The sequence below is a fragment of the Triturus cristatus genome, chromosome 4_2, assembly GCF_964204655.1.
Source record: "Triturus cristatus chromosome 4_2, aTriCri1.1, whole genome shotgun sequence".
Lineage (NCBI taxonomy): Eukaryota > Metazoa > Chordata > Amphibia > Caudata > Salamandridae > Triturus > Triturus cristatus.
In genome coordinates, this window is record NC_140586.1 from 236803969 (window position 1) to 236828838 (window position 24870).

Consider the following 24870-nt stretch of genomic DNA (forward strand, 5'->3'; position numbering starts at 1 on the left):
ACCTATGGGGGTGGGGGTATGCACCGTACCTATGGGGGGTGGGGGTACGGTGCAGACGTGTAGGGATGGGGTTACGGTGCGTACCGGGCCCCCTTTTCGCCATGCATCGTGGCATACTTAGCTTTTCCGGCACTTTTTGGGTCCCGTAAAAATATTGCCGTGCGAAGTGCTGTGGGTACGAATCGTACTTGCTGGTCCGTAAAATGCTGCCAGACTCCGTGCGAATGTCGCGTACGCGGTGTCCCAGACCGGAATTGTGGGTATATTTTAGCCGGTCGGTGTTTTTTACGATTCGTAAGTAAATGGTGTTTCTGTACGAATCGTACTTGCGGGTTTGTAAGGTGGTTTTCCCGGGTACGATTCGGACGGAGAAAACGGTCCGTCCGACGATTCGTACCCGGTTTTTCCAGGATCGGAATCGGCCCCTATGTGTTTGTGCATTTCAGTTTTTATTTTATACATATATACATAAATCTATGTACCTAAGATATTATTAGTAAAATATATTTTTATATATTGTTTACTTTTTATGCATAATTAAGTTGTATTTTTTTTAGATTGCAGTTTATTTGTTATACTTATTATTTTTATATACACTTGTTATATTGGCATTTTTTTTTTTTAAATTGAAAATAATAATACAAATTAAAATTAACATTTTTACATTGTATATGTGCATATAAACATAGAAACTCATATATACATGTGTGCTTGTTTAAATTAGTAAATAATCATATAGATATATATATATATATATATATATATATATACATATATATAAATATATATATAAAATTAGTTAAACATATTTAACTTACATTATATAAGCAGGAAACAACAAACCAAGGGCCTGGTGTAGCAAAGGGGTTTTCCTATTCTGTGTCTACATGACAGTGCATTAGCACCCAAGATTTTCAGGAGTATTGATAGAAAATAAATAACACACAAAAGTGGACCCATTGGTGTTATGCGAAGGTAGAGACACAGGATGTTGATGTATATTAAGGCCAGACCCTCTGCAACGGACAGGACTCTCACTCAGTAGGTGGGGGCTGGTGATACGAGACAGACATGATCACACATATCCAGGAGTAGTGCGTTTGATTTCTATCGGATATCCCAGTCTCTTTCGGTCCTTATTGGTCTCTCTCAGTTGGGTGCGTGTTGTATCTTAGCACTCGTTTTGGTCTGGGGCAAACAAGGACCAGTGGCCCATTGGAGCAGCTCATGCTGCTGTGAACAAGCAAAAGCCTAGCGATGAAATGAAAGGAAATTACTTGGAGATGGAAACATAGCCATGGTTAAGAAATTTACCCGGGCATTGATAATCTGACAAAAGTAAGCCTAATGTGGCTGGATGACATGAACATTGGACACATGGCTCAAAAGTCGAGTCTCGGCAGGGACGCTCAACATGCTGTGATTCTGGGCAAATCACTTAATCTCCCCGTGCCTAACAAAAAGGAATGTGTCCGTCTGTAACGCAATAAGACGTTGGCATTATAAATAATATGAATAAATAAAACCAGTGCTAAACTCTGGGTGGGGGACTGAAGCGCTTTGTTTCAGGGAAAGGATAAGACAGCAGCACCTGCGGTGGCTCTGCACGATTCCTCTCCAGTCCGGCTAAGAGGAGGCATTTTTTGCAAAAATCTAAAGTGGTGAGCTATGCTAATCAGGAATTAATGGAGGAAGAAATGGGTGGGAGGGTGGGGGGGGTAGATAATAAGGTACTTCAAGTTGTCCGTTTGTACTGGTAAATTATCAGTAGAGAACGTTATAAAGTCGGTACTCTGGGTTTTGCTTCAATCCAGCAGCTGCACTGTTCATCTCGAGGCCTTACTGGAATGATATCCTTTTTAACTTAATTGATAAACGTTGTCTCGTAGAAAAAAATATTTTTCAAAACATGCTAAATGACAAGTTAAGACCACTAATTTCAATGCAGATTATGTAGTGGCACTGGAACCAAACGCTGCCTCAGCACAATTGTTTCCCTCATTCTTACTCCAAAGCGCCATTTCAAAGAGGTTTTATGCCCAGTTACCCATCAGGACTGTCTTCATTTTAGATTACAATACGCTGGTTGATATGCCATTCGTGTCACAGTTTCGAATGTGTTCCAATTAATCGTGGCATGTAACATATGACCCCCGCTTTTTGGTAGACTATTTCGGTGTTTCCATATTCTCTTCACATGATAACATTTTGGGAGGTTCGGTTTTTTGTGCTTGCACATATGACACACGTTAGTTTTTGTGACTGGTGTTTTATTATTTAGCACTAATATGTACCGATTCATACTGTGTCTTATAACTTGGACAATTCACTCGCTCTCTTCCCATCGCTCTCTACCCGTGCATATTTCTCTGGCCTAGTTCCCACATTTTCTAATCAGTGCATCACTGTAGATAAGCTCAGAGGTTTAACCAGGAGAGCAGGGGCGTAACAAACACCCCCGCAGCCCCCGCAGTGCGGGGGGGCCCCCAGTCTTCAGTAGATGAAGGGGGCCCCCTCAGCTCTTCGGTAGAGAGCTGTGTGTCTCCTCTCTAAAGCAGCTGCAGCAATCTACAGCCTGCCCTGAGCTCCTCGCACTGCTGACCCAGGACTGAAGAGAAACAAAGTATCTATTTACATTGTTTCTCTTCAGTCAGAGCCACGAGCCAGGCCCGGAAAAAGGATGGGGGTGGGGGCCCTGGTGCTAATGTGCAGCCCAAGTTTTGTCCATTTAAGAGGAAATATGTGCAAGACGGGTCTTTCTAACTACATCACATGAGGACTTCACTGCAGAAAGCATGTCTAATTTTAGGCACTTGCTTCCCACAATCCGTGGTAGACCCTTTGCAAAAGTTGATTGATTACCTTTCAGTTTTTTTTTGCTAGAATTGAATATTAAACTGGTACTAATGAGATTAAACCTTTTCCTGGATAGTGTTACAGTGTTAAATAATTAATACAATCATCAAAGATGCTGCATTACGCCGCATAATTAGTTTTCATTGCCGCATACTTTGGTGAACCCTGCCACACAATTTGGTCGTCCTCTGCCATATAATTCCAGTGGACCTGCATATAATGACTCCAATTTGTTTAATTTTTAAAGCTCAATGATTGCCTGAAGGTGTCCTGAGCTGGACTTTTAATCGCAGTTTGCTAATGAAGGGAGGACTGCAGGCCAGAAAAACTGAGTTTTTGGTGAAATCAAAGATGATTACTAGTACACCTGCCTTATGCGATACCTTAAAGTTGGAAGATAAAAGGCTGAGTCAACCCTGCCATGATCTGTATTGCTGACTCACCTGCGCTACGTGACGATCATGCCTTCACGTTGGTAGAAAAAAGGCCGAGTCAGCACTGCCATACTTTGCATCTGTATTGTCCACTCAGCTGCCTTATTTGATGCCTTACAGTTTGTAGATGAACGGCCGAGTCAGCCCTTACATAATTTGAATCTGTATTGTCCACTCACCTGCCTTACGTGAAGCCTTAAAGTTGGTAGATGAAAGGCTGAGTCAGCCCTGCCATGATCTGTATTACCTTCTCACCTGCATTACGTGATGCCTCAAAGTTGGTAGATGAAAGTTCGAGTCAGCCCTGTTATACTTTGGATGTGCTTTGCCCACTCACTTGTCATACGCGATACATTAAAGTTGGAAGATAAAAGGCTGAGTCAACCCTGCCATTATCTGTAATGCCTTCTCACCTGTGCTACTTGATGCCTTCACGTTAGTAGATGAAAGGCTAAGTCAGTCCTACCATACTTTGCATCTGTATTGTCCACTTAGCTGCCTTACACAATACCTTGAAGTTGGGAGATGAAATGACGAGTCAGCCCTGCCATACCTTAGATCTGTATTTCCCACTCACCTGCCTTACATGATGCCTTAAAGTTGGTAGATGAAATGCTGAGTCGGCCCTGCCATGATCTGATTGCCGATTCACCTGGCTTCAAGTTGGTAGATGAAAGGCCAAGTCAGCGCTGCCATGATGTCTATTACCCATTCACCTGCCTTCAAATTGGTAGATGAAATGCCAATTCAGCCCTGCCATGATCTGTATTGCCCATTCACCTGCCTTCAAGTTCAAGTTAGTAGATGAAAGTCCTAGTCAGCCCTGCATTACTTTGTATCTGTATTGCCCACTCACCTGCCTTACACTACCTTAAAGTTGGTAGATGAAAGGCCGAGTCTGCCCTGCCATAATATGGATCTTTATTACCCACTCATCTGCCTTACGTCATACCTTAATATTGGTAGATGAAAGGCCGAATCAGCCCTGCCATAATTTGGATCTGCATTGCCCACTCACCTGCCTTATGCGATACCATAAAGTTGGAAGATAAAAGGCTGAGTCAACCCTGCCATGATCTGTATTGCCTTTGCACCTGCTCTACATGATGCCTTCACGTTAGTAGATGAACTGCCAAGTCAGCCCTACCATACTTTGCATCTGTATTGTCCACTCAGTTGCCTTACACAATACCTTGAAGTTGGTTGATGAAAGGCCGAGTCAGCCCTGCCATACTTTAAATCTGTGTTGCCCATTCACCTGCCTTACGTGATGCCTTAAAGTTGGTAGATAAAAGGCCGTGTCAGCCCTGCCATACTTTGAATCTGTGATGCCCACTCACCTGCCTTACATGATGCAAAGTTGGTAAACATCATGATGTCTCCTCCAGGAAGACTGGAAAATTTCGCCCTGCACTGGTTGATAAATCACCTGCAGTAACTGTGCAGTTACCGGGGAGCCATCATTTGGGGTATAATGTGCCAATAACAAGAGCCCCCCTCCTCCTTTGCAGGAAAGAGGGCCCAGCTGAAGCGATGTCTCATATATTCCGGCGGTCTCACCTTTCAACATCGCCCCCGGTAGAGCATTGCGTACACCCCTAGGGCTGCGTTCAGTTTTAGCAGCATCGATCCGGAGTACCGTGTCTAGACTAGGGACACTGGAATTATGCGGCAGGGGAGGACGAAACTATGCGGCAAGTCCAAGGTCAGGATGGGACTGAAAACACGCTGGGGCACCAGATGTATGACGTTACAACGCATACTTTTACAACGCATGCACTTACAACGCAATTTTTACATCTCAACATCCACTACAACGCATTCCTTTACATTGCATGACACTACAACGCATTTTAAAAACTACCTTTACAACGCATTCCATTACATCGCATACTACCTTTACAACGCATACCATTACAACGCATACTGTTACATTGCATTTAAGGTAAGTATTGGATAGTATAGGGGTAAAAATTACTATTCTAACTCCAGGGGGTGCAACAGTAGGGTAAGTGTTGGATAGTGTAGGGGTTAAAAATTACTATTCTAACTCCAATGGTATGCATTGTAATGGTATGCGTTGTAATGCTTGCGTTGTAGTGACATGCGATGTAGTGTCATGCGTTGTAATGGTATGCGTTGTAATGGTATGCGTTGTAGTGTCATGCGTTGTAAAGGATGTTCCGTTGTAATGCCTGCGTTATAAGTGTAGTGCGATGTAATAGTTGCGTTGTAAAGGTTGTTTCCCTGGGGCACCACAACCGAAAAGCCCCCATTTAAAACTAAAACAGTGGCCCCCGTTCTGCACCTCGGGCAGTTTAAAATTGTAAGTACACATGGTACAGCTGTTTTGCATGGTTTAGGAGAACGAATGCAGGTGTGCCTGCTGCATGCGGTGTTTGTGGTAATATCAGGGAAATCAGCAGTAAAAGTTGTTCCACCAGATTATCAAAGAGGTCCAGAAACTGCCCAAAACACACACATGCACTGACCTGTGGCCAGATTGCCTAATATGCCAGTCCGACCCTGGTAAGCATTGACTTAACTATGCAGCAAGAAAAGGTCAATTATGGGGTGTAATGCACCACATTTTGTGAGCGTAATACTTTGTTATTTTGTGGTTTTTACCCGTGTTAATACTGTTATAGCAAATGTTTCGCCTTATTAGTACAACCTTAACCTTTAAATACAGCAATAAGCTACTGAAAAGTGACTGTTAACCTCCCAGATGGGCCTTCCACTGCCCAGCAGCACACATTGCTTTGTTTATGGTAACTTTCCATCTGGTTGAGCTAGATACATAACATTGCTTTCTAAAAATCTGCAAATTATGCAGCAGATCAAGGATGATGTGGCAAATATGGCAAATTCATAATTACGTGAAAAACAGCAGGGAGGCACAATCGTACAAGACCAGTAGCCTGGCCTAGTCATAGAGGCCTTGTCTGAAGTATTGTACCCAGCACTGTGCACCGCATCCAGAGTACTGTGTCCAATTCTGGCAATTTCATTCTTGAGTCTTGTGTCTAGTCCCACAGGCTTTGTCTGAAGTATTGTGCTCTGGCTGGCTGCATCAATCTGGAGTATTTGGCATTGTAAATGACAATGCCTTTTATTTATGTTTTAAAAACGTAAACAAAAGACAAAAGGGATTGTTATTTGCAATGTCAATAGCTGAAACTCGCTTAAATGCGAGACCTATTGCATTGCAAATGCTTGTTTATGGCTGGGGTGAGCTCATGCAGTATGGCGGGTCGCTGGCCTGAGAGCTCTTGACTGGCATGGAGAATGGGGGGCCCCCTCCATGTACTTTGCAGGGGGGCCCCCTCAAGTTTCGTTACGCCACTGCAGGAGAGAGGACATCTATGCGGGGGCCACTTTAAGGGACAGCCAGTGATTCTGTCCCTTGACCTGAACACTTGACAGTGCGAGGGCAATGCTGTTTGCAGACAGCCTGAGGAAAGTATGTGGGGACTTGGGCACACTGACATAAATCGAAAGACACTACAATGGAACCTTCTGTAAGCCCCTTCCTAAACTGGCAGCCACTTCCTTTCTGTTTACATCCCAGTTAGTCACCTGCACTGACGGTTTACTGATTATAACCATAATCGATCCATTGTTTATATTATAAGTTAATGTATAATGGAGATTTGCAAATATATATTTTTGACTTCTCAGAACCAAATGGAAGCCCCATCTAAAGAAATCTGGAGCAGCCTCCCTGTGAAATAGCCTATATGGGAGCGACTGCGCCCCCTGTCGTCCACCCAAGCACTTCCCCCCCTGTGGCTATGTCCCCAGGTCTAAGGGCATTGGAAAATATACCCGGGGCTGGTAGGGCAACGCAGCGTGACTCACAGCACTGCGGGCAAACTCAAATTGCTTACTGGTGGCCATTATTTGCAGATTGTGCTACTTTTTCACTGTGCCCGGGTAAAATCTTCATTTTGCTGGAGAAATATTGTGTACTTTTCAGAATTTCGTGTTACGCTTGTAATTCACAAATGCCTGGAATTGCGCCATGGCGTGCAACTTTTTGATCATTCAGGGAGAAATCCTGTCGCAGGAGCTCAGGAATACTGCGAACGAGCAGAACGTGAGCGGCTGCTGTCTGGGTCATCATGTTCGAGTAAGTGCGACTTCTTAGGGCTTCCTGCATCTTCCTGCTCAGGATAGATGCAATAAAGCATTTCACACAAAAAAGCTCTAAGAGTCAGGGTTGTGATTTGCATAATTTGGGTGAATGTTCCATTTTTTTTTTTAAATTATGTAATAGGAAATTACACAAAATTCGCTCATTCATTCTTTTCACATATCATTGCACCTGTCCAGCTTCGATAGGCATCAGAATTATTTACTGAAATCTGAAATCGGCGCGTTAATTGGAACTGTAAATCGATGAATTTAATATGTTGATGTTAATTACTGGTGTGTGAAATTCGCATCATTTGCTTCTAGTATTTAAATGAAATATCAGGAAAATTAAATATAATTATATGAAATGCAGATTTATATTTTAACACTATATTTTAGTGGAAAATGCGTATTTCTGTCAATTTTTCACAAAAAGATGCATTTTGCGCTAAAAACAACAGCTGCTGCGAATAACAGCTGCATGTGCTTGCATTGTTCCCGTTCTCATGTGCTATAATTTTACCGTGAATGCTGGCATAATTATGTGGCATGTCATACTGGCGTAATTTCAAGTATTTTGCGTAAGTGTAACGCACAATCCTGAAATTATGCAAATACACCAGCATAATTTACATTTCACCCAGACCTAATGTTAATAAATGATAATTGCATTTTAAAAGTTTTAAAGTTTGCCGATTGCTATATTTATGCTTGTTTTAAGGCCTTAAATAACAGTACTGCTTGCAATTAATCATTAATTCATTCATTAATGATGTGTCTAGGACTTTTTGTGTGGCATGGTGGGTGATGTGTTGTGAGGTGTTTATTCAGTGAGTTTTCCCACTAATAATGGAGCTTCTTTGCTGCATTCACCATCGAGCACGTTGGAAAGCGCAGGGATGGAGAACAGAATAATGCCCGGTTGCAAGTAATATGTAGTATCAAGGTGATATGTAACAAAAAGGGAAATTCATTTTATTTCAATCATGCTGTTTGTTTGATTTTTGTTGTCTTTTATTTGTAAAATGAGGTTATGTTGTTTAGGGCTATTTTTAGGCTCAGAGCATTCCAAGATACAGCATTCATGGTGAGATCTGGAACTTAATTTGAAATAATACAATATCCATATACAATTAGGGCAAATTGAAAGGACTGTGACCTCTTTGCACATTTGCTAATAGTGAGGTGGGCATTCGGGGGCTGATTCATAAAGGCATTTAAGAGTATGTAAAGGAATACTCCTGTAGTACTACTTCCCATACTCATAAAATCTTTTGGGAGTCGGCATCAATGTGTTGTAGTATTTCTAAATTAAACGAAAGTGTAGGTCGTTAATTTTCTCATGTTATGTTACATTGATTTGTATAGTGCACTAATCACCTGAGAGGGTATTCAGGCACTTGGGCAAGGTGTGTAGGTGTGTAGTCCCAAGGTGTCTATATGAAGAGCCAGGTCTTCAGCTTCTTGCGGAACTCAAGAAGTGAGGAGGAGGATCTTATGTGTTGAGGAGGTCGTTCCATGTCTTGGGTGTGATGTAGGAGAATGAGCGACCTCAAGTTTTGCTTTTATGGATATGGGGAGTGTGTGCACGTGAGAGTGAGACAGAGCGTAGGTGTCTGGTGGGTTGGTGAAACTGTTCAGGTATTCTGGTCCTGTGTTGTGTAGGGCTTTGTATGTGTATGTGAGGAGTTTTAATTGGTTGCACTTGTGAATGGGGAGCTAGTGAAGCTTCCTGAGGAGCAGTGTGATGTGGATACAGTCACAGATGCCACATCACGAAGGTGGGAGTGCGAGGGGAAGGGCGGGCGGGCGGAGATGGGGATGGCGTTTGGGAGGAATTTTTTTTTTCTTTTAAACGTACTTTTTCCCCTGCAGCCTCCGATGCCGACTGCCGCCTCCCGCCTCGGAGTTCTCCCAGCAGTCTCTGGGAAGTCAGAGGCTGCACAGCCAATCCAGATGCTGCTCTGCTGCGAGAGCAGCGTCTGGATTGATCTGAGCGACCTGCTCTGCTGCTCAGACACTGGCTGTGAGCCTGAGGTATTTCACCAACCCGGCTGTGGAACACAGACGCCTTGACAGCAGGGTTGGAGAAATAGAAGTGCGCATGTATGTTTGGCCAGCCTAGGACGGCCAGCCAAACATATATGTGCACTTCTAAGTGCCCCCACCTGACTGTCATGGCCCGGGCCCACCCTCCACGCATGTCAAATCCAGTAAAAAAAAAAAATCGTTTCATTATCATTTTGTTTTTGTTTGACAGGCTCTGATGAGTGGGGCGATGATCCTCCGTCATTACGAAGGAGCCGCCCCTGTGTGTATGCAGCATGGAAGGTCTAGTATGAGTCTTGTGGCTGTTTTTTTGGATGGTCTGGAGTCTGTGTAGGAGTTGTTAGGAGATTCCAGCATCAAGAGTGTTGCCGTAGTCCAGCCTGCTGGTGAAGAGTGCTTGTGTGATGGTCCGTTTGGTTTTCTGAGGCAACCATTTGAAGATCTTTCGCAGCATGCATAGGATATGGAAGCAGGCTGTGCACACTGAATTGACTTGAGCTATCATGTTGAGCTTGTCATCTAGGATGATCCCTGGATTTCTTGCATGGTCTGTAGGTGTTGGTGCTAGCGCCGACTGCCACCAGGTGTAATCCCATGGGGAAGTCTTGTTGCTGAAGACCAATACTTTTGTCTTTTCAGAGTAGCGCTTCAGGCAGTTGGTTTGCATCCAGTCTACTACCATGGTCATTCAGTTGGTGAAGTTGGTTCTGGTGGTGTTTGTCTTGTACGCCAGAGAGAGGATGAGTTGGGTATCATCGGCGTAGGAAATGATGGTGATGTCTTGTGATCAGATGATGTTGGCGAGCCTTGTCATGTTTATGTTGAAAAGGTTGGGTCGGAGGGATGATCCCTTTGATGATGAATGCCCATTGAGGGCGTATATAAGACCCAGCTCTTTGACTCTGGTGAGAAGCCTATGGTCATGTTTATTACCTAGAAGGTTCTTTCATTTTGTATCCATTAGAATGGCACACAGGTGTGCGGCACTGCTCTCTCCTGAAGGCATCTTGCCCAGTTTGAGATTGAGCACGATTGGCCCAAGTGCATTCTAGATATTAATCTCTTTAGTACTGACTGCCAGCCACTTGTTTCAAGACAATTTTCAGGAGAATGACTGCACAGAAATAAAAAGTACAATTGTGGTGTAAAACTTGTGAACTGCACCAATAATTATTGTGTGAGTTGCATTCATGAGTGAGGGTTGCCAACCCCCCCCCCCAACCCTGCTTATGAAGCCCATTTGTATATGGCGTGTGGTCTTAGAATACAGCCTACTACTATCTAAGCAAAATGGTTAGAGATTAAAAGAACAAGTGCTGCTGTAAATGATGTAGAGCTGCTAGTAGTGGAGGATGGCGTAGGATGCTGGTGCTGAGAATGGTGGAGTATGGGAGGATGTACAAGCTCTGTCTGTGGGTGATTTTGTAGACGAGCTGATGCCCAGAGATGGAGTTGAGCACTAGCTGTGGGGGGAATATGTACGCGGCCTGCTGTAGGCAGGGGTGTGCAAAAGCAGCAAGCATAACGTCAATTAACTTCAGAAATCTTTTCTTAAAATTATGCTAGCTACTATAAGTTCATAAAAATGGGCACGTTTAAATAAATAGTAGATGAAAACTCTACAAAAAATTTAAATTTGAAGGAGAAAAATAAAAATACCCATAAAACCTATTTGTTGTGATCGTATTCTTTAAGCATACTAAGAAGGAGGAAAGAAGTTGACTTGTTATAATTCTACTGAGATAATTTTAATTTTGCACATCCCTGGTTGCAAGCATGGTGAAAGGACATTCACACTGTGTTTTACTATTAGAGCTCTGGCTAAGGGGAAGGTGTAAAGTGGGTGCAGATAAAAGTTTCGTTATTTCTGAGTAATATTGAGTCATTTTGCTTTTTTTGTGAAATTCGCAAAATTACACCATTAAGCCATGCAAAATGTTAGCACAGGAACAATACAAATTACTTGAATGCGAGCAGATCATACCACTTGTGTTTTCTGCAGTATTTTTTAGCATGAAATGTGCCTTCACATTCAAGAGGAATGGGAGGATGCATTTCATCCTAAAGTATAGTGCTAAATGCCAGGTTCTCATTTCTTTAAATGATACAGATTCGAGCAGAATATTTGTGGAATTTCACATAATTACGCAAAAACAAATTACTCCAATTTTCACACACCCCAAGTGTAACTGCAATTGTAAGTGGGCGATAAGTCAGAGTAATGAGGATTGATGCAGGAACTGGACCATTGGCCTGTATTACAATTATATGAATTTATCCTATACACTCCTGTAGTTATGTGCCAATCTCTGTATTCTGTATACTGTACTCACATAATTCTTTGTGTTTATATGTACATGTCTTTCTTTTTCCTATGTTTGCTATGTAAAGCGCTCTGATACCCGCAAGGGTCTTGTTCATGCTATACAAAACTGTCAAAATAAATAAATAAATAAATAAATAGGCTCACCTGTTTGACTGGTCTTGGTGGGGAAGCGGTAAGTGTTGAGGACCTCCTCCTCATCCTGCTCATCGATGACTCTGCACTGCCGCAGGTACGGGGTCAGCTTGGCGGGATTCAAGGATCGCGTCAGCTGGTGCCGAAGTCTTTCAATCTTCTCCCACATCTTGCCCTCCTCCTTCTCCTCCTCCTCCTCATCCTCTTCTGAGGTTCTGCACTCGGGGCCAGCTGCATCTACGGAAACTACACAGAAAGAATATAGGGTGGCTCATAAAAACTGTACTCAATGCACTTTAAATAAAAAGTGCGGGTTTACAGACTATAGCCAGAGTTCTTAACAGAAATATGACATTTTGCACAATCTGCTCTTCACACACTTTACAGACACTGTGCCTTTTATCCAAACTGTTCTTATCTAAGGGTGGGTGAGAAAGTGGCAGAGCGGTATATTCTCCAATGTGGGTTTGGCTATACTCCTGTGCGTGATTGGTGGAGGGGAAACATCATATACAGGGATGAGGGTGGTAGAAGATGATCAGGGGGGCATCTCGGGAGCAGCGTTAAGGGGTCTTCTTGGGCATAGAATTGGAACACTCCTCCAGGACAAGATACAATGGACTTGTCTGGGGCACAATAGGAGGGCCTCTTCAAGGGCAGGACTGAGGAGGTTTACTTGGGTAGGATATAAGAGCAGCTGTGATCACCGTGGCAGGATTGGCGTCTGCTGGTTTGGATCCTGAATATTGACTACAGAATAGCATGGGACACTAATATTCCAGACCGAATATCAAGGAACAAAATATGGAAAGGCAAGTATGTATAGTTTTCTATACCTAACTCCAAATATATGTACCAGGATGATATATATATCTTCAAGCAACACAGATGTGGAGTTAAGAATAGTAAATCTATACTTACTATATGCACTTACCTTTCAATTTTTTGTCCACAACATTAGCATGTCACAATATTATTGCACTCGATATTCCAGAGTACATTCATGCCTGCTTTAGTGCATCATTGATGAGCGCGGCCTATGCTGCACAGGGTGCAGTCTGGCTTCAGAGCATGGTTTAAGTAACTCCTTGTGAGGAGCTTTCAAGAGTCTCCTCTAGAGTAAGCCTAGGCAGACTTCGTGGAGGTCGCCTACACGGATCTGCGAAGTGCAAAAAAAATCTGCAGCGCTACGCAGAGCTCCGCAAGCGGCAGCGTGCTGTGGACAAATGCTGTTCGCAGTGATTTTCAGTGCCAGGAGCTTGTCTGCACTTTGCAATCATCACGAACGGCACCATGCATAGCGCAAGCGGGTGCTGCTTCTTTTCTGCTGCTCGAGTAGATTTTTACTCGAGCAGCAGCTTTCTCAACGTGAACGGACAGTTTCTCAACGGGAGCAGTCACGAGCATATGCGACCACTCGCAATGAGAAATCTGACCGCCTGCTTTGAGAAATCTTTCCGGGAGGTTGATTTTCCACGCTCGCATTTGCCAACTTGATGTTGACAATCGCGAACGAGGAAAAATCTCCGCTCCGCGTTTCGGAACTCCTCGAGCTCCGCGTAATGCGTTGTGTGCATAAATCTCCACAAACTCCGCAAACGAAGCGGAGTTCACTACCCAGACTTACTCTAGATCTGGACTGGGAGTCTTCTCCAATGCAGAAATAGGGTATGTCCAGAGAAAGATTGGGAAGCCTATTTTATGCAGGAAGGGGTCTGACTGAGGCCTTTGATTGGGAACAAACACCCTAAAAAGCTTTATTCCTCACTGTCCTCGACTTTAAAGAGGAAACCATGAGGTGAGGTAGTGTATAGAAAGGAGTGCCTATGTTTGGTAAGGAGCCATGAGGGCTGCCTCACCTAATAAAGGCTGCCGGACCATCCCAAGCAGGACCAAAGTGATGGAAGGGCCAAGGTGCAAAATTTCACAGAAGCCTGTCCAGGACCGTCCATTCAGCTGAAAAGCAATCATAGCAATGTGTTCTAGAGGTGACTCTGTGCTCTCTCCCAGCTTGTTCAACACCTATGTCCATCAACTTTCCAAACACATTCATTCCTTTGGTGTGCTCCTTTATAAGTATGCCTATGACACCCAGATTGTCCTCTATTAGGATGGTGACCTGTGGTCAGTGGTAAGTTTCATAATCAAATGCAAGTGCTCAGTTGATGAAGAAACAGTAATTGTCTAAAACTAAATTGAGATAAAATGGAGATCATGCTGGTGGGAGACATAGAGCAAATATATATAGATGTCCAGACCAATGAATTGGAGACTTGCCCACTAAAGGGTGCTTGGTAAGGAACCTTGAAATAATGTTTGATAAACATCTTTTTTTGAAACCACAAAATTCAATGTCTTTAGCTGTCTGTTACTTCCCCCTGAGGGTGCTGCGGAAAATTCTGCAATGCCTGATCAGTCTTGACTGGCTAAAGGACTGACAGCACCTATATAGCATCTTCCACTCAACGGGGTCTCTGGGCAATGCTCTTACATCTGCCAAGCCAAACAGACTTGTCTTCAGTTTTTGCCAGACGGGAGCCAGTGAGGTGGAGAACCTGAAGTCCGAAGGTAAGTAGTTCCAAGTGCACAGGGCTTGAACAGAAACCTTCTTTGGTGGATAGCTTAATATTCGATAGCCCGAGAAGGGCTTTTTCCTTTACCTGAAAGATTATACAGCAGCACACAGGGGTAGATTTTGTCTCTCTGGGGCTAGCTGTTCCCCCTCTTGGGAGACAACCTTAAAACAGGTCCTATTAGTCACTGAGCCAGTGCATGGCTCTCCATGCAACTCAAACATGCTACCTCCTGCCTAGACCAGTATTGGCTCTCACTCCTGCATTTTGGGCCTTCTGTCCCAATAAGAGCCAGAATTTTTGGGAGGTCATCAAGAGTGACCATTAATTTGCCCTCACAGTACTGATCGAGTCTGTTCCGGGTTGGGGTAATGCTCTAAATCTAAGACTCTCTCGTATACAGGTTATACAGAATGTTGCTGTGAGATTGCCTAAGGGCACCTGAAAATTCAGCCTTCTCTTAAGGAAACCTCAGTGGATGCGGATTTAAGTATAACTAGTGTTGAAGGCCATGTGAATACTCAAAGCATAATTCATGGCTAAACAACCCTATTTTAAAAAAATAAATCTATTCATGTAAGGTCCCTCTGGTTAGCCAACTGACTGCTACTTCAAGTGCCTACATTTTCAAAAAAATGAAGTGAGGTCATGCTTTCTCAATTTTAGCTCCCTAGTGATAGAATGCTGCACACTCCACTTGAGAGGCGATTTGTAGCTGATCAGGAAAAATTGATGACTTGGCTCTTGAACAAATACTTCTAACTATCTTCCTTTTGGGTATTCCTGCTTAGCTTTTTGTTTTTTGTGAAACACAAACAAACCTTTTTGGGTATATATATGTGTTGCAAATATGATATAAAACCCTGGTAGGTGGTGCACTTAAAAAACATTTCCCTCATTCTTTAAGAAGATACTTTTGAGAGATCCCATGACATGTGAAACATATGCCTGTGTTGAGACTACGCTTGTAGTAGCCAGTGCTTAGTTTGTGGGGAAAAAGTGCTAGGTGCAAAGGTATTTTATGGCAAGCCACTGCAGCTTGTGCAACCTGTCAGTTCTGCCAAATGCCAGTGTTGCCATTACCTTATAACCAAAACACTCCAATAAAAGTGACCATTTGGATTATTCCAAGCTACTAAAGCTGCAAGAAAGGTCTGGACGAAGTATTGTTATTTTAATGTGCTTGTGTATTGAAATCCTAAACAATCTGTTGATGAGCTGTGCTCCAAATAAATGATAAATAAATAAATGATACGTCTTATAAAGCGCACAAATACCCTGAGGCGTCTTGGCGCTGTAAAGATCAAGAAGGAGCAGTACGAGGGCCAAAAACTGCCGGATCATTGGTTAAATAACCACGTATTCAGGTTTTTTCTAAAAGCCAGGAGCGTGGGTGCTGATTTCAGTTCCAACGTGGGTGCTGATTTCAGTTCCAACGGCAAGCGATTACAGAGAAGAGCTGTGCTTCTAAAGAAGCTCCTGCCACCCCATGTGGCCCGTTTGAAGGGGGCAACCCTCAGCAAGTTAGTTCAGCTGGACCGGAGGTTTCTGCTTGGGAAGAAGCGCACCAGCAGGCAGGTGCTTCTCCATACATTTACTTGTAAGCTAACCAGAGAGCCTTAAACGAGATGCGATGGCAAACTGGAAGCTAGTGCAATTGCCTAATAGCTGCCCTTGCGGACTGATGTGTTGAGATTCTTAGGAGAAACCGTGCAGCTGCATTTTGAATGACCTACAGTTTTTTAAGTGAGACTTTGGAGAGACTGATGTAGAGACTATTGCAACAGTCGAGTTGCGAAAGAACCAGGGCTATGACCACCGTTTTCAGTTAGTCAGCCGGCAGAAATATTTCGATTTTCTTGACAATTCTGAACCAATAGAAAGAGGAGGAAGTGATTACGTTGATTTTTTATTTGAATTTTAGCTCACTGGCAAGCATAAACCCCAGGTTTTTTACCGTGGATGTTGGCGTAGGAGCCATACCCTGGTCTGATGGCCACCACTGGGGGGACCAGAGTGCTGAATTATTACTGAATTGAATGATTTCTGTTTTTGGGGAGTTGAGCTTTAAACAGTTGTTGGCCATCCAACTATTGACTGCACTCAAACATTTGCTGACATAAGCTGACCTTGCCACAATGTGATAGGATGTCAGAAATAAGTGCTAGTGTGGAGCACTGGAAACTACCGGCACAAACGAACCACTGTTGGCAGCGGGCCGATTCCAAAACTTTTGCCACAATAAAAGCTCTATGATTGGACACTATTTTGAATATTTTTGGATGAGACTGATTCCATTAAGTGCATTGTGTCTGGGTTTAGCTTGCCTGATTTACTTGCAATCTTTTTACATCTGGTTCTGTATAAAAGTTCCTTTTTAGGTCTTGGCTCTTGAAAGCGCATGTGCTGTCTTGAAGAGACATGTTGTATATACTTTGTGGGTTTCAGCCTGCCCATAGGCTTCCCATTTGCTGGCTCCATCGGCACTCTTATATTGAGTTTCCCCTTTTGTCCATGGCATGCATGTGTCATGCCTCTTCCTGTGTGTAGCCCTTGCCGAGAGCATGGATCAATTACTACCATCCATCCCCAGCTCCCATTTTAGCATATGTTTTTAGGACTACATTTTTTTTGTTTGGTTTGAACACTTGAAATGAGTCTTTCGTGTTTTCGGTTGCTCCGATCCCGTTTATGTAAACAGCCTCATCACATTTTCTGTGCATTCAATTACTAAGGTCCCCCGGCCCTCTCCCACTCTGCTGCTTGGCTAGGAGCGCCATATTTTGCTGTCAAGCCATTTCCACAATATTGTTGTGCATCAAGGGCAAGCATTCCGCTAAGAAGTGGCATCTTTCACCATCGTAAGCTTCTTCCTCAGACAGTTCAGCCTCCTTGACGCTTCAAAAGAAATAGATCAGATCTTCCATGGATGATGAGATGATAAACAAATGATATTGGAGTCACTAATCTGTCACTAAACTAATCTCGGCATCAGCTCAATACCCTGTGATTCTTGGCAAATCACGTAATCTCGTAACTACTTCATGACAATACCTTTGAGTCAAGTTTGCGCTATTTAAACCTGCACAAAAAAAAAATATTTTGTTGAAATGCAGAAACCCTGCTGATGGAACAATGAACAGCCATAAATTTACTCTAATGGCCGTCCTCAGAGGCTTTCAGACAGAAGCGAAGAGAGAAAAGCACCATAAGAGAAGTTCCTAAAAGCCAATTGCAGCACATTTATATTAAAAGCCATGAAAAACCAGAGCTGTTAAAAAATAATACACTGAACATCCACCATAAGTATTTGTTGCGGTATTAACATGTATAAGCAAGCCTGGCTTAATTTTTCTCCCCATCCTACACAGACCTCGCTTTTATTCAGATGTTCGCCAATATCTCGCCCCCTCTTCTGTGCCCACAGCAATGGAAAACCCTGGTCCAACTCCAGATTGGCTCTTGGCTAAAAGACACTGACAAAGCCAATAGCTCTTGTATCGCCGAGACCTTTCTGTTAGCCAATGCATGTCTTATATTTTATCCTTTGTATTCAAAGCACCGAAAGAATTACCTGATGTTGAAATGTTTTTATGGTCACAACCAGAGATTCTGTGTGTTTGCAATGGTAAAAACATTTTTAATATGTACAAACCACCTTTTAGAAGCCAGTACATTTTAAACATGGGAGCCAGATCTGACTTTACCAATTAGCTTAATCAACATTCTCCAAATGGTATTTTGTGTGCAGGTTTTAGCTAAACTCCATGAGTGGGTTCTTGATGAAGACATCATCTCTCCTTTTCAGGATGGGTTTAAATTTAAGATTAGAACAGTTGACCAGGTCTTTAGGTTTATGTTGATTTTATGGAAATACATCAGAATTCAGAAGGACCATCTCTGTGTTGCCTTCATCGACATCAGAGCTGCATTCGATCCAGTTCCCATATCCTGTCTCTTGGACTCCCTTAGGTTGATGGAAGCACCTCTCCCCTTGGTAGGGATCTTAGAGAGGTTCCACGATAAAAATGATGCTCAAGTGCGATGGGGTAAGGATGGAGTGTTAACAGAGGGGATTAGCATTACGCAAAGGGTTCATCCGGAAGGCATCCTCGCATTGACGCTCTTTTCGCTGTACATAAATAATGTTTTTAACCACCTAAATGACTATTCACGATGCACCTAAACTCTATGGTGTTCCTATCCCCAGGTTGCTGTTTGCAGACAATACCTCATCTCAAGAACCTCTATTGGATTCCAGAATTTGCTAAATAAATTCCAAGACTTTTGTAACCTAATGGGGCTAGAGATTAAAGTCTAGAAACCCAAATTCATGACCTTATGACCGCAAGGACCGGTCACCCAGGAACACGTTACTTAAGGCGGTGAACCACTTTGATTTCCTGGTTGTCAGAAACAGTAGTTCCCTGACGTGGTCCGCCCACATTGAGAAGAACAAGGCCACTATTTTTCACAAAGCAGCTGCTATTGGAAGGATGTACTGGCCCTCTTCCCAGAGGGCAGTCTCTCCTGCTGTAGAAGTGTGCAAGACTGCAGCGCAGTCTGCTGCATTATATGAGGCTGACGTTTGGGGCATGGCCTCTGTAGATCCTCTTATTGCCAGAGAATATCACTTTATAAGATTATTGTTTTCTTTACCTCTACCCTGTTTGTTCCTCTATACATCGATCTGGCTTTGGACCGGATTGGTGATTTGGCAGTGGTGAGGCCCTTGCTCTATTGGGTTAGGATCAGGTACTGCAAACCTATAGACAGGGCCTCAGGGAACAGGTGCAACTGGATAGCAACGTGACTGTCCCCTGGCTGTTGCACGTAAATATGGCTCCATATTCTGCGCTTGAAAGAAATGTGGATTAATCCTTTTTCCGTCAACTTCTCATCGAAAGCTCTCCTGAAGAATTCAATCTGGAGAATTGATAAAAGCTGAATATCTACGGTACCCCGACAGAGATAGCCTTACTGGCAGGTTTTTGATCAAGAAACTTTCCCCGAAGTTTGAAGTATACCTACATGAGGTTAATCCGTATTGGGCCAGAACACGCTTCATTAAGTTTAGGGTTGGTTCCCTGGCATTAAATAGTTTTACATGTAAATGGAACAGGGTGAGCCCTGGCACAGCATTGTGTACTGCATGCTTGGATTGGGTAGGAATGATTGAGCATGGTCTGTGTTGCTGCTCGCTGTACAAAGGTGCCAGAACAAAGTGGAGGAAACTTACTGCCGGATCCAGGGTTTCGGCATTACTCTATGTATACTCAGCTCAGACACAAGCAGGTTCATGGGCCTCTGTTTGAGCAGGTGGGAGTGACTAGGAAATATCTGGGCCTCCCACTCTAAGAGATGTGCGCTCTGGATTAGGGGCAATCAATGAACCTGCAGCTTTTACCACCCAGGGTTGGAAGGTCAGGATGCAGTCAGGATGGTTGGTTTCCAAGTATGCCTATTTGTCTCTCGAACCTTTGCAAGCTCTTTTAATCATATTTTCCATGGTCTCATTTATATCCTTTGAGTCCAGTATGTAAATTAATTGCCGTGCATTTCAGCAGGGGGCTTCAAATCCCAGACTACCAGAGGGGCAGTAGGAAGCCCCTTGCGTCAACGCAAGAGAACTCCATTTCCCTGGTACTATAAAGCACACAGACCTCTCCAGCCGCGCGGGGTGCGCCTTTCAGCAGGGGACTACTCCTCGACTACCAGGGGCAGGAGGACGCCCCTTGCATCGACGCACCTGAACTCCATTTCCCCGGTGCTATAAAGCGCATAGAAGTCTCCTGAATGCAAGACACACGCGGACAGTGCCCGGGCCAACAGGCGGGCCGTCCTGCGCCCGTCAGCATCAGGGAGAGTCGGGGCAGGGCAGTCCCCCTCCTTGATGTTATTGGCTGAATATTATTTAATTCAAGATACGCGGACAACTGCTACAGCTCTTACTGATCTTACCTGTGCCTTCTTTTTAGTTTTCCTCTTTGGACGGTCCCTTGCCCCTGTGGACCCGGTTTCAAAACCGGAGGACACTTACCCCCAATAACTCGATTTGAATCAAATCCTGCTGCTGTTTTCTCTGAGGTCTTCAGTGTGCTGGGAGCCACGAGCCAGGCGCAACAATGATGGGGCAGAGAGTTTGCGTGCTGGATGGTTCAGCCATTAGTACTGTCATGTCTACCCTGAGACTGTTATCGCTTGCCCTGCATTTAGTTTTCCCCTGAAAGCAACATTACTGTTTGAAAACATAGGAAAGAGAAAACATCCCTCCACCCTGGCCAAAGTAAAACCCCCTGGCAAAGCACCCTCCTCCCTAATGAATTACATAACTGGAGCACCATTGAAAAGGAACCACGAGCGTCCAAGAGACACAGGCCGCCTGCCGCGAAGGTTTGAATGTCCCTTTAACCCAGGATCTCCCCCAAGTTTTTGACCTTGGCAAATCTCCTAGCCCCATCGTGGTGAAAGGTGTAGAAGAGGGGGCAAACGGGGCAAATGGCTGTGTCCAAAACATCTCTGTCTGTATTGCCCCATCTGACCCTGAATCACAACCACCTCTAAAATGATTGAAGATTCCAGTGGCCCGCTCCAAAGTTGTAGATGTCAATCCCTTGAAAGACCCACTTACAAGTACCAAGCTCAGTGTCTCTTCTAGGAAGAGGTGTGGCGCCGTGGCCAGGGTGACAGACTCCGGAATCTGGGGATCATTGTTCGATCCCCGGCGCCAGCAGCAGATTAGCCCCGCACCATGTGACTTTGGGCAATAGCTTGCTTAATCTTCCCGATGGCCCCCAGCACCTAGAGACCCTTACGGGTGATTGTTTGCGCTTTACAAATGTGGATTATTATTATTTAAACCAGTTACTACCAAGTCTAGAGCAGCTTGTGTCAGGGTACCTTCTGATGATTTTAAATCCCTGTACTCCATGGTTCAAACACTGGGATCTTTTGTGAGGACTACATTGGGCTCCCTCACTACCAGATTAAAGCATGTGGAAAGCCTCCCTTGTACTTGTCAAGATCTACTGAAGTCTAAGCGGGTCCCAACTGTGAGCAGCCCTTTGCCCAATGTTAGTGCGGACGCTTCTCAGGCCACTCCAGCACTTTCTAGTGATCAAAGGGTGCCCTCCCCTCTTCATCAACTTTTACCTGCACAACCAACGTTCTGCCTCTAAATTGCATCTGGGGTAAACCCATGCAACCACACATGCAATCTTGCACATGTGGCGCGAACGTTCATCACATGAATCGTAATACAACTCTACCTCCACTTTTTCACACGCAACAATGTAATGAGTTACCTGTAGGAAAGATGGGTAGGAAATCTGAAGTTCTTGATTTACCTCCTGAAGCTACACCATACGTAATGATTCTGGCCAATGTCCCAACCCTAATAGCAGCAGAAAATAAATTCTAGGACTCATCGAGAAATAAGTCTCTGAATTGGGTGTTAATAAAACATGCCTAGCAAGGGCTCTCTTTACAGACATCAAAGTGGTTAGAAGAGTAAAATGGGTTGGTAGGGGCAGCAAAACGTTACTTGGAGACTGTGTGGTTTTGTCCTTTAAATCACCACGCTTAGTTGAAACTATTTTGCGTAGGACCAGTTCCTCAACTGTGCCCCTACACAAAATAACAGTATTACCACTTGGCTGAACATTGCCAGCAGTTTAAGATTGTCGGCTAGACCCTCGCCTGTATATGCCCCTTAATCCCAATTTGCCATCCCTACCTATAACCGTTTTGTCATATTACCTACATTAGATGGGGTAGATTGGCATGGTGCTGAATTTCGCTTGGCCCCCTTCGGCTCAATGTAGAAGGGGCTCCCGTGTCTGATGGGCCCTTATTAGATATTTCTGTTAGATCTGGTAGGACCAAGGGTGGTTTATGCATGTACATTTCTAACTACTTACCTTTCTCTAATATACCTATGGTGGTGATCACATTGTATTATCAAAACATTGCTGATAAAAATTTCACCTTTCTGGTATTTTGTGATGATTAACTTCTATAACAACGCACTGATGTCTAAAGTACTGATTGCCCTTGGACAGCTCAACCAAGATCTCAAGGCCATCTGTAAGGGCGGCACAAAGGAATTAATTATAGCATGGGGTGAGGACTTCAATATACAAGAAGACAATGGCCCACAGGTGGAGATTGCCATTACCAAAACTGAGTGGGTAGCCCATTTTTCTATAGTTTACTCAAAGCCCGGGAATATAGATTAGCTGTGAAAGGGAGGAAGAAACTTTTGAATGACGAAGCTTGGGAGTACCTCCCCGAAGCAAGCCTTAGCAAGGACACCACAGCTTTTTGGAGTGTGATATACTCGCTGCCCTTTTTGAAAGAAGACAATGGCCCACAGCTGAAGATTGCCAATACCAGAACTGAGTGGGCAACCCATTTTTCTATACTCTACTCAAAGCCTATCAAGGAGCTGGTAGGGCTAATACCTCATGATTCAGAACTTTCTGCTGAGGACTTCCCTCGTAGCATTGATAGGCAAGTTAATCGTGGCTGCGTTCAAGGACCGTTACAGATTCGTCTCCTCCCTTCCCTGTTTTGCCTTGCAAGTCCCCGCACTTCCCAATCTGTTCCTGGACGAATTCCAGAACTAAACCTGCTACTTTGTTGCAAGACGCGCGTCGCCCGTTTGCTTATCTCGTTTGAAGACGCCTTTATTATTTATGTTTCCTGGCACATTTCTCCTGACGATACATTCAAGGTAGGATTCCTTGAGCGGTGCCCATTGTTTTTACTCATTTCTCTGACCACTACCACGTGCTCGGAGGGCAGAGCCACCCGTTTCCCGATCCGGGCCAGGAGCAGGCCTGTAGGTCCACGAAGAGGGCTACGGAGATTGAAGAGAGTACCCGGATTGAGGCTTCACAACGGGGCCTCTCCAGGAGATCTCTGTTGGTTGCAGAGCTGTTGGGGACCTGCACGCTGTCTTAGGGAGAGGAAAGGACTATGATATCCAGAAGTCCCTGACACCACCCGGCCATTTAAAAGCAACTCGCGGCACCTGTGCCCATCGGTGACCGAAGGAGGCTGGGCTGGGCCACCCACCTTGGTCCTGTTGTATGTTCCCTTGGTCTTGACTGGATTGGTTTTGGTGAGTACCGGAAGCTGAAACTACTTAACCAAAAACTACAAACTCATAATTCTTAATTAGTACATTATTCGCCCGCATTCACATTAACTATTTGAATGCTCTTCGTGAAAGCTCTATGAGCATCTGATTCACTCTATTCACAGAAGTTCATTGGTAACTGGATCATAATTATATAACTTTGCTACGTAGCAGAACAATATAATTGGTTAAACATTGGTGAACTCTTGAAAGTACTTTTCGCATTATCTACTGCATTATCTACTGATATGGGGAAAAGAAAGGCAGAAGTTGGAAAAGGGTAACGCAAGCAGCCGGATCCTAAAAAGGACCAGAATAACCGTTCCTCACTGCTGAGTTACTTGACGGGCGCGGTGGGGGCAATAGAGAAGCAAATAAGCACTGTGGAAGAGACGCTGAATGCAGAATCCAGGGGAGAAATTCAAACAGCAAGCGCCCAGGGTACAACGGGGACAGGAAATGCTCCCCCCATAAATGGTTGCATACAATTCACAACAGATCAGGTGTGGGTTAGAGAAGATGAGGATGGAGGATATCAACCTCCCTCAAAACGTGTGCGAAACTCCGAGAGAGGAAATGGGTCAAAATCTGGGGAATCCCTAGTGAATAACACACCGAGCTCTAGACAACAGAGAAAGGTGTTAAAGCGGAATAAATTAACAAATCCGCCCCAACTAGGACAGTTAGGAATAAAACCACCACAGAAGGAGCCACATTATGATAAAAGCGAGTCAAAAGAAATTCCCACTGTAGGAAGGTGGATATCTGACTATGGTTACCCCCAACTTTTTGCCTAGTGTCTAGCTGGTTTTTCGACTTAGTTGGCCTGAGATCCTGCCATTCAGGGTCTCAGGCTGTCTGCTCTCTCTTAAAAATGGACTCCATGTACCCTAGGTACATAACCAATTGGTAAGGATCACCTTATTGGACCCTGTACAGTGTACCCTAGGTACCCAGGGCATAGGTGTACCCTGGGCCTCCCAGGGGCTGCAGCATGTATTATGCCACCCCTGGTCTGGCCTTCCAATCAGACACAACTGGCTGATCACTCAGCTGGGGCAAGGTCGTGTAATCACCCCTTGCTTAGATATAGTATGCCTATATCTACCCTTATATATAGACACATGTGTACCTATCAGTCACTCCTATGGCAGGCCTTAACAATCCTGGAGGCAGAGTGCTTGGTAACATGTGAGATGGTGCTCTAGCATGAGCTGAGCC

At 44.2% G+C, this 24870-nt stretch overlaps 1 protein-coding gene across 1 annotated transcript in view; it reads right to left on the reverse strand.

Annotated features, from left to right (window-relative positions):
• Positions 1-24870, reverse strand: part of CARD10 (caspase recruitment domain family member 10) — a 260351-nt gene that overhangs the window by 149265 nt on the left and 86216 nt on the right. The window contains exon 2 of the mRNA XM_085601364.1: positions 11947-12180. Within this exon, the coding sequence (XP_085457490.1) occupies positions 11947-12180 (234 nt within the window). The remainder of the gene's footprint in view (positions 1-11946; positions 12181-24870) is intronic.